We start from the raw sequence: 9,917 nt of genomic DNA, 5'->3' as shown, positions 1-9,917 counted from the left end.
TCACCCACAGCTGTGAAATATTTCCACTCCACAGGTAGAGGAGCCGTCTGGCTGTGGGTGCTGCAAAAAGAGGTGAAACATCTCCCTTGAATGCTGTCATGACTACTTTGGATGACAGGAGGTCTTCTTCCTCTTCTTCTGGCCCGTTGCGTTCCATCTGCGGCTGCTGTCACTTCAGACGGACACCAAGAATTCCTGCTTTCTATTTTGAGGTTAGTTCATATGAAGGTCTGGAAAGTACAAATAGATAAAACCAAATCACCCATGAAATTGTAATCAAGTTTAACATTTTCTGAGCACTTCAAGAGCTTCTCGTCACTGTCGGTTCAGTTTGGTGAAGCCTGGAAGCCACACAAAGCTGAGAGGGAATAAAATAAAATAATAAAAAATAAACAGCCAGCAGCCACTCGTCTGGTTGTATTTACCTTTCAAATTTATTTTTCAAATCTTAAGTATCTTATTTTTAGTGTGTTGGCATAATTATACATTGGTTGGGTGCATACAGTAAGTCAGGACTGACAGGAGGAGTGCATCTGTACATGAACAGACAAACAGGACTGGGTTTGAATAAAGCTTATACACAGAGAGGCAAACCTTCAGCACCACAGACCACCAGTCAGAGGTATTCTCTCCCCACAGTCGTATTGCTATCCAACAAAGGCACATGAACGAGTTTGCGTTAACAAACGACACTAAAAGCTTTTTCTCCCGGTTCACGTCGTCAAACCTCACTTGGCTTGAAACTCTCATTTCATAACACGGAACACAAACTGTACAAATACATCTCCCTCCTGCAAAACAAACTCAGTAATATCATATTAATCATACAACACAGAATCACTAGAAAATCAACAGGGTCTTTGGCTAATAAGTGCAGCAGCACAGTCCTGCATCGGCATATTGCCCCCGCCTCGCCACCCAGAGCCATTCGTCACTGAGTGACGGCGGGGAAACAAGGAAGAAAGACGAAAACAAACTTGGAAATATTTTGGAGCTCCTCTAAAAAGCTTTTGGTGACAAAACTTTTTCTCCGTCAGTCTTTGGTCTCAACCGCGGGCTTTAAAAAAGAGTTGGGGTCAGCGGTGAGAGTTGGGGTTTATTGTTGGACTGGTCTGTCGGAGGCCCGACGCCTTCACTAGAAATTATACATAAAAGATGGACGTAGCAGCTGAGTCGTAAATTCACTACAAGCTCATTAGGATCATGCTTACTGACAGAATAAACGAAGGGGGATTTTGTCATTAACTTCTGTACAACTGAACTTCTTTTTTACAACTAGGAGTCGCCCCCTGCTGGCTGTCACAAAGAATGCAAGTATAAAGCACTTCTGGATTGGCTTCACTTTCCAGACCCGCAGGCTATGTCCATCTTTTATATACAGATCTACCAACATCTTTTAGTGTCATGTGACATTTCAGACGCGATTCGAGAAAGTTTTCTCCTATGAAAAGCCTTCGTATTGGAGTTAAATGAGAAAAGGTGGTAATTCAGTTCTAGGCTTCAGTTAGCTTGGCTTCACGTAAAAGGAAAACGTTCTGGAACGTGAAAAACATCTGACTGCCAGCATGTCCAAAGCTCCCTGGTTAAATCTCAGGTGTCTACCATATTTTAAAATCACAATGCATGGGTTTTGTATTTTTTAAATATCTTTGGTCACAGCCAACTTGCTTATTCAGCAAAGCTAAGCTAACTGGGTGGTAGCTTCATATTTAGCATACAGCCATGAAAGCAGCACTAATCTTCTTATCGAGCTCTTGGCCTTCCCTACAACGTCAAACCAGTTCCTCACAAACAAACGTCTACACAACAGAGCTGTTCGTAGCTTCAGTCTGAACCCACTGCTTCTGGCCTTCTCTGACATTTCAGCTAAGTCCAATTTTGAAGAACACTCGCTAACGTATCAAACGTATTTTTAAAGTTGGACTTTCAGTCTCACGTGATGCATTTAGTCTCGTACGGGTGTACAGTGGCAAAAACCTAAGAGATATTTTAAGGGGGAAAAAATGCTGTGATGGTTTTGGCTAAATTAATTCATGTTGGTCTCACGTTAGCCACGCAGTCATTAGACCAGTTTAGCTGCAGCTGAACAGAAGCTACTGAAGCTGTATTACACCCCCAGTAGACCTGCTCAGCTACACACACCAGGGACGTATAGTCGTTGCTATTATTTTACTTTGCTAACCCACTGGAGTTTGCTTCGAGGATTTTGTTCCGAACATGCACAGTCGGTCGTATGTACGTATTCTGAACATGTGCACGATCGCCCTTACAGCGTAGCTGCTGTGCAGACACAGGTTTTGGGATGCACATGGAGGGGTGTGCATGGGCTTGGGGAGATGACAACATGTATGTCACGCCAACCTTCACGTTCCTGCAGACATAGAAAGCATAACACTGGACTATACAACGGTGTAGACGGGAACATGGACAGCTGCAGCACCTACAGACAGAGCAGTCATTAGACTATTTCTGTAGGTCACGGTATTCCACTTCATGCACAGCAGCTTGTGTCTACGTGTTCCGATCATACACACTATTACACACAGCCACTGTTCCTGTAGCTGCTGGACTGACATGTATGCGGAGGGGTCAGTACAAATTTAGATAGATGACGAAGTTAACTCCACGCCATCCTACACTCACTCACTGATGCAGAAAGTACAACACCGGCGTCAGGCAGATGATAAGATTAAGTCTAGAGAAGCAAAGCAAAGAAGATGAGCACGGAGAGAGAGTCTGGGGCAGTGTGCTGCTGGTCCAGCATTCAGTCAGAGGACCACGGGGTTCTATCTACACTTAACTCGACTCGTTCTTGAGTGTCATGGTTTCATACATCAATCAAGACCTCTCCAACTGTTATGAATGAATTAGTCAAGGAGAAAGGCACGAGCGCCGTGCATCAAGGCAAATGACTGCTGCATCCTCTCTTCTCTCCCTTCACCTTTCTGTTGCCTCCACCTCACCCACGTCTCACATACTTAGCTCCTTTTTTGCAGCATTTGCTGTATAGGTTGTAGTGATTTCCTCACAATCAGCGTCCTTTCTATTCAAGCTCTGTACACATTAAGATTTTTGAAATATATTCAGTAGTACATCCAACTATCTATTCAGATATAGTGAGAAGCAATCTGACACTACCAGCGTCTTCCCTGTATGATTACAAAGTTGTTCTTCCTCATGCTTGAACCTTTCAACAGCTGTCCTACATACTGTCAGCCTTGATCAACACCTCCACGCTTCCACACCATCTGCCTCAGTTAGAAAGTCGTCTCAGGAAACAATCAAGTCTGTGAGTCAAGCAGAAAAAGTAAACAGGAAAAAAGAGGCAACAGCTAACTCTGACTTCCATCAACAACAGTCCCCTTCTTCTCTCTTATTCCAACTCTTCCCTCATTGTTTTCTTGGTCATGTTCCTAAATAAAGCACGATAAACAAGCATGGTGCAGGAAAAATGCACCAAAATATTTGTTATTTCTTGGCCTCATATATAAAATCTGAATATTCAAACAGCAACAGTATTAATCCCAAAAATATTATATATAAACATAAATATATCAATTAGTCTCGCTGGATTTTTTATTTGTTTTTGTTTGTTTTCATTGGAAGCACATGCCACTGGTGTAGTGGCAGCTGGCGTCTGATTGGCTTAGGCAGAGCGGGGTCTGCGGTCGTGTGATTGGAGGATGGGAGAGGTCAGGAGTTCCTGGTGTGTGTGGCCACAGTGTCCATCATCTGGAGTTCAGTCTGGGAGCCGTCTGGAAGAAAGTCAGAGGAGGAAAACATGAGACCGGAGGTCACCGGGGAGCGCCGCCCCCTCACAGCTGACATACTGAGTCCACTCACCACAGACAGGTGTCCGTTCTTAGCCTTGGCCACCAGTAGTTCTGATCCGGGCGTGAAGTCTATGACGCCCTCTTTCCCTTGACCCACTGTGAACTTTATGCTGCAGGGCAGCAGAGGGACAGTTAGACTGGGTTTCATGTACTTGTGTCCTAAAGCAGTGAGAGGAATCCTGAGCAGCTGGAGCCTCTCTATACCAGACACATGTGCTCTTCACACTCCACAGCCAATCAGACCAAGTGCATTAAAGACTATCACTGCAGACTTTCACAGCTTTAGGGTACAATGTGAAGATATACTTTTGCTGTGAATCTGTTGGCATAAAGTAAAGCTTTACTGAAAGTGCCACGCTTGCACGGCGGTCCTCTGTCTCTGCCTCTCACCTGCCCTGGTTGATGTTGATGCTGTTGATTTTGTCGGCACAGATGGCGATCTTGGTCAAGGTCTCGATCACATGGTCGCTCTGCAGAACCACGTCTCCCTGGAAGGACACATCACAGTGAAAGTCACGCTCACACTAAACCACGTGTGATCTTGCAGCTGCAAATTTGTTCCGTGATCTTCACCTTCTGTTTGTTGTCGTCACTGGGCACATGCAGGACAAACAAGCCGTCGCTGAGCGAGCTGACTGAGATGCCTGCAGGGGAACATACAGTTCAAGTGACACGAGTGTGGCAGCGATGGCAGAGCGCTTCTAATACATACGTTATGTAAGATACCATGCTAAGAATTTACGTGGAATAAAACAGTGGATTGTTCAGACTTGAGCTCCAGGATTTCTGGTGATTGTTTTGGTGTAATGACAACCGCTGACCTCAGAGTGAGTAAATAACCAATCACAGCTCTAACACTGTCTGAACTGTATCTGCTGACATCTGACCTTTCAGGGCTCCATAATCGATGCGCTGCTTCAGTTTGCCCTCCTCCACGATAATGGCACTGTTAGCGGTGAGCAGCAGCTGGCGGAGCCGAGGCTTGTAGCCTTTCCTGTCGTACTTGGTGACCGGCACTGCATACTGTGAACAGAGGGGATGAAGGTCACCGAGCCGCTCACGCTGAGCTCAGCGATGACACTTCAAATGTATTTTGCTTAGAGATTTGCTAACCTTCATCTTCTCGCTGCCCAGAGCCTGCAGCACCTTGGGGTTGATGTCCTCACCATCTGAGCAGGAGCAAACAAACATGCAGAATCATTTGAACGTGTGGAACATGACGCATGTGGCTGATTTGCTGTTCCAGCAAAAATGTCGTCTTACTGAGCCGTGTGCTGACGAACAGTTTGGGAACGCTCTGTGGGTAGTTGTCCTTCTTGTCCTTGAAGAGCTCACTGGCGATCATCTTCTGCTCCATCTGTCCACACAGGTTTGATGACAGTGAAATGTAGAAACAACAAAACTGAACGTGTCTTTCCTGGTGATGGGACCATTCTCACCTGATGCTTCCACTCAGGACTGATCTTCTTGCAGTAGCTCCACACCATGTTCTGCATACACAGCTTACGCAAATGCTCTGATGCCTAAAGACACACACAGTTTGTTGGACAATATGTCTGCTGGCTGAACATCTTTCATTTTCAGTGGTTCTATGTTTGCTCCAAGCTGGATGTGTGAGTAGTTCTACCATTCAGTTTTTGTTTTTATGAGTTTAAGCGTGAATAAAACGACACGACAGAATGACAGAAAATACTACACCTGTGAGTTTCAGTGTTCTGATGCAGCAAACATTTAAAAACAAAACATCAGGTCTGATGTGTAACTTAAGCTTGACCAGCGTTGGTCAAATCTAAATCCCACCTCTGTGAGAGCAGCTGGAGGTGTCGGCCAGCTCTTGTCCAGAACGTTCTTGGGCAGGTTTCTGCGCAAGTTCATGAGGAAGGAGTAGCGAACGTAATCCAGGAAATACTCGTTCTCTGGACAGCGCTCCTTGTGGCGGTAGATGAAGCCTTTGATAAACCTGACGGTGACACAAGTGCAGGAATAAAACAAGAGTTTGAAAAGGTTCATGCACAACACAAAGCTGATCGTCTCCTAAACATAACACGTCTGAAAAACTACATGAAAGGTGGGATCTACTGGATCAACGTGAGACATGAAGCTGACACCCAGACTTCTGTCCTCTACATTTTACTGGCTCATGTCTGGTTGTGTCATTGAGCAGTGAAGTGCGCCATCTGCTGGTCACCTCCTGCATGGTTTGTACCTGCGTATGGTGTTGGCGGCCTGCCGTCTGCGCTGGGCCCTCCTCCTGGCCAGGATCCCCCTCCACCACGCCTGGACCGCAATAGCTGCAAGGGACAGCAAACACTCAGCAGACACATCCAAACCAACAGTTCTGCAGTTTGCTGAAAACACGAGTCACATGTTAGACTCAAGTCAGCAACAGCTTCCTCACCTGAAGTTCTGAGTTTCTGGTATTTGGACTTCTGGCTGTAGCCTTTCCATCCTGCCTGCAGCTTGGTGGCTGTGTGGTGATAAAGAGGCAACGGTTCAAACCTGCAGCACAACAGCTGCTGAACATACAAGGAACAAACAACCTGTCGCGTCTTGACTCCTACCGAGACTGTGCTTCCTGGTCTCCAGTGCATCCTCGGTGGCAAACAAGGTCTTTGGGAAGCGGATGAAGATTTTGGATCTGCATGATTAAAAAGCAAAACATATTCAATCAATAAGTTTTATGCAACAGTTGTGGGCATGTCAGTGATGAAAAAGCAAAAACATCACAAATGACAACAAACAGAAGGAAAAAAAGGAAATAACAAGAATCACCTCTTAAAATTAACTAAAGGATCAAAAACATCTGACTCATGAAAATGTATTTTTTCTATCTTCATCTGACTCATCCGTGTCCTGCTGACCTGCCCAGTTTGTACTCCTCAGGCTTGTATCCCAGATGTTTGACCAGCGTGGACACTCCATCGGCCAGCTTGCCCTGCCAGTTGGGCCACGTGTCTGGACACAAGGACTTGTACCTAAACAGACATGAAGACAAACACAAAGGCAATAAACACAAGTAAACACTAAAAAGAAAAACCCTAAGGTCGAACTCAAAGGGAAAGTCTCCATCGCTGCTCCAGCTGAGCCAGAAACAGGTTCTGTAGCAGAAGGATGAGCCAGTGGACAGAGTTCTGGGAGCAGAACATCTGAGAGTCAAACCACTGATCAGCAGATAAAACATTTCCATGTTTAACTGATTAAGTCTTTTTTTCTCTCAAAGCAATGAGCGCTTGTTCCAGCCTGTGATGAGCGTAAATTCAGTGCTTGAGTGGAACATCTTTAGAATTTGGACTCAGACAAAAGAAGGGATTCTATGAAGTCTTCTGGGCTTTAAGAAACTGTGAGGGACCTTTTCACTGTTTCTCGACACTTGATTAAGATCTTCTTCCTGGTGGGGGGTTGGTGTCTTGGTGAGGACATCTTCAATCATATTGTGGTCAAAGGAATATTTCAACAAAAGAAATGTGAACATGTGTATATATATATATATATATATATATAGTGTCCAATCACCTCTGTAGGAAGATCTCATAGCGCCGTCTGTAAGCAAAGCCGGCCCTCCTCACCCTCAGATTCTCCATCAGTCCCAGATACTTGACCTGGTGACGGATCAACACTTCGTCAAATCGACCTGCGACAGGGAGCAGAGGGAGAGCGGGTCAATGCTCGAGCCTGCTGGGCAAGATGAACCAGAGAAAACCAGTAAATGCAAAGCAGCAGGAGTAGGAGTGACAGAGGACAGAGAAACAGTGTGAAACCAACAAAAGGCCGACTGTGGAGAGAAACAAAGGCCGGCCCGATATACTGACGGCCGCACGGAGAGCTGCACTGATGCAGCACAAAACAAACTGTTTGGGCTGGAATTAGAGAAAGCTCACGACTAGCTGATGTTTGTGGAAAAAAATATTGCATTCGCTTGATGAGCTGCGAAGCTGCTTGTGCTGCGTTTACAGGAGCTGCTGCATAAATGTGGCAAGAATCCTTTAAACACGGCTCACATACCGAAGCAAACAACCAGAAGAACTTAAATCAACTGTCAGTTACAATCTACACAATAATTCAAAGTTTAAACTCCCTGAAATATGCAGCAGTGACACTGAAGCAACAGGTACAGAGACTCAGACACCGGAAACAACTTTCTGAATTTAAACCACATAAACTCCACAAAGTAAACCGTCCACCATTACATATCTAGAGGTGGTTTCAGGGTCATTTTACATTATTTACGTCATTATGAGGAGCAGCTATATCTGCTGTATCTGCTCTTTTTCAGGCTTTCCAGATCCTTCATCATGTCACATTACAACACTTCCACGGTTTGCATGATGGGAAACACCATAAATCACATGAACCGTTATGTGTTTACATGTATTTCAACATTAAATGCTGGCAGCAGGGAGATCTGTTCACAGCTGTATGAGAGGTTGTCAGGATTCAGAGCTCATCAGAACCGTGATGGTGGGACACTGTATGGCTTAGAAATAAAAAAAAAGGGTGATTAGTGTCTGACAGAAATAAATATCACTCCTGTATGAACTGGGGTGTTCACATACAGCAGAGGAGGTCAATCAGGCCAACGAACAAGTCGTCTTTTACCTCAACCTTTGAATCAATCACTGCAGAGCCGTGATTTGTGTTTGTTTTACATACAAACTGTAAAGCACAGAGAAACAACTGGTACCATCAGATCTGTGGCTGATGTGCTGTCGGCCTGAAGACGGAGAAGCAGGAGTGTGAAATGGTTCAATTAGTAAAGATATTACTTTGCAGAAGTTTGATCTGTCTGAACAACGTTATTACTTCAGTACGTATCAATGAGTACATTTGATGTAAAGTCAAAGTTAATGTTTTGTTGCACAGTCACGAAGCAGCACTGATGGAAAAGCCGTGTGGTTTTATTTCACCCCGGCTACACCCAGCTGCACTACACGCTGTAACTGACATGAAGGGTGGATTTGTGGATTTGGACATAAATTGGTTAAATATCTCACTTGGGTATTAGAACGACGTAGCAGCGCTGCAGTTTCTCCACTTATCACCTCCTTTCTGCAAATGTCCACTGACTTTTACAGAATTGTGCATTTTTTATTTTTGGAAAAGTCACAGAAAGTTACAGAGTTCTGATAAACTCCTCAAAAGGAATTTCTCGTATCCACAAGAACACTGAGGGGAAGTTTTAGAAGTCCAGGATGTTCAAAAAGTAGGAAGTCATGAAGTATTAAAATACGTTTTGGTAGCAGTGTAGCTCCACACAGGAGTCACAGCAGCTGAATGGTGTCGAGACGAGAGGCTTTCAGGTCCTGAATGGAGCTGTTTTAGATTTGAATTTCTCATCTGACAATAAAAAGCATTGATCCCAAAACCCCCGCTGCCTTGTACAGCATCAACCAACAAATCAAGACGTAGCTTCGTACCTGCTTGCTTGGAGTCATTGGGCTTGATGCAGCGGACGTACGACGGCTCCTTAGACATGAGGATCTCCATGAGTTTCGCCAGACTGGCTTTGAACTGGGTGGCCGCCTGGAGGGGCAGACACCAACAGACAGGAACAAAAAGAGATGGAAGCTGGTTAGGAAGGGATGAAGGCAAGAGGAGGCTACAGGATGCTGGTCGCTAAGTGGGAACCGAGGAGATGAGCAGCGTATGGATGCAAACTGAAGCCTGCAGACAGAGATGATGACCTAAGAAGAGCTACGTAAGCAGAGGGGCGGCTGATGTGACAGGCAGTCCAGCACAGCCTGAACACTGGGCCCAGTGTGGAGGACTGGGACGGGGACTTGCCAGCCTGTCACAGTACCCTGTGTGAGAGTGTTTGCAGGGCATACAAGTGTCAGGGCATTCCTCAGTGAGTGGGCAGCCGCAGAGAATCCCCATCAGACCGCCCACTCACCACGGGAGAGGGAAACACACCACTGTTTGTTTTGCTGTGGGAAAGTATGCTGGGATGCATGAGAGCGAGGTTCAGTGTGTGTGAGCAAAACCAGCAGAGAACACAGCTCACCGTGTCAGGACGCTTCTTGTCGCTCAGCTCCTCTCTGTCAAAGCACTGCGTCAGGATCTTGTTCTCAGACATGACCATCACCT

General features: G+C 45.4%; 1 protein-coding gene across 3 annotated transcripts in view; it reads right to left on the bottom strand.

Annotated features, from left to right (window-relative positions):
• Positions 1–410: 410 nt before the first annotated feature.
• The window catches only part of LOC103365421 (unconventional myosin-Ic), a 65,224-nt gene continuing 55,717 nt past the window's right edge, over positions 411–9,917 (bottom strand). For all 3 annotated transcript variants that reach the window (XM_008292852.1, XM_008292854.1, XM_008292853.1), the window contains 16 exons: positions 9,835–9,915; positions 9,248–9,353; positions 7,347–7,464; positions 6,695–6,808; positions 6,395–6,471; positions 6,232–6,300; positions 6,040–6,124; positions 5,634–5,793; positions 5,273–5,356; positions 5,097–5,190; positions 4,947–5,002; positions 4,721–4,856; positions 4,407–4,477; positions 4,224–4,321; positions 3,844–3,943; positions 411–3,755 (listed from right to left, as the gene is read on the bottom strand). In XM_008292852.1, the coding sequence (XP_008291074.1) occupies positions 3,729–3,755; positions 3,844–3,943; positions 4,224–4,321; positions 4,407–4,477; positions 4,721–4,856; positions 4,947–5,002; positions 5,097–5,190; positions 5,273–5,356; positions 5,634–5,793; positions 6,040–6,124; positions 6,232–6,300; positions 6,395–6,471; positions 6,695–6,808; positions 7,347–7,464; positions 9,248–9,353; positions 9,835–9,915 (1,476 nt within the window). In that variant the 3' untranslated portion in view covers positions 411–3,728. The remainder of the gene's footprint in view (positions 3,756–3,843; positions 3,944–4,223; positions 4,322–4,406; positions 4,478–4,720; positions 4,857–4,946; positions 5,003–5,096; positions 5,191–5,272; positions 5,357–5,633; positions 5,794–6,039; positions 6,125–6,231; positions 6,301–6,394; positions 6,472–6,694; positions 6,809–7,346; positions 7,465–9,247; positions 9,354–9,834; positions 9,916–9,917) is intronic.

Source organism: Stegastes partitus, unplaced genomic scaffold (assembly GCF_000690725.1).
Source record: "Stegastes partitus isolate 25-593 unplaced genomic scaffold, Stegastes_partitus-1.0.2 Scaffold838, whole genome shotgun sequence".
In the NCBI taxonomy this organism is placed as follows: Eukaryota; Metazoa; Chordata; class Actinopteri; family Pomacentridae; genus Stegastes; species Stegastes partitus.
This window is presented reverse-complemented; position numbering and strand designations above follow the sequence as displayed.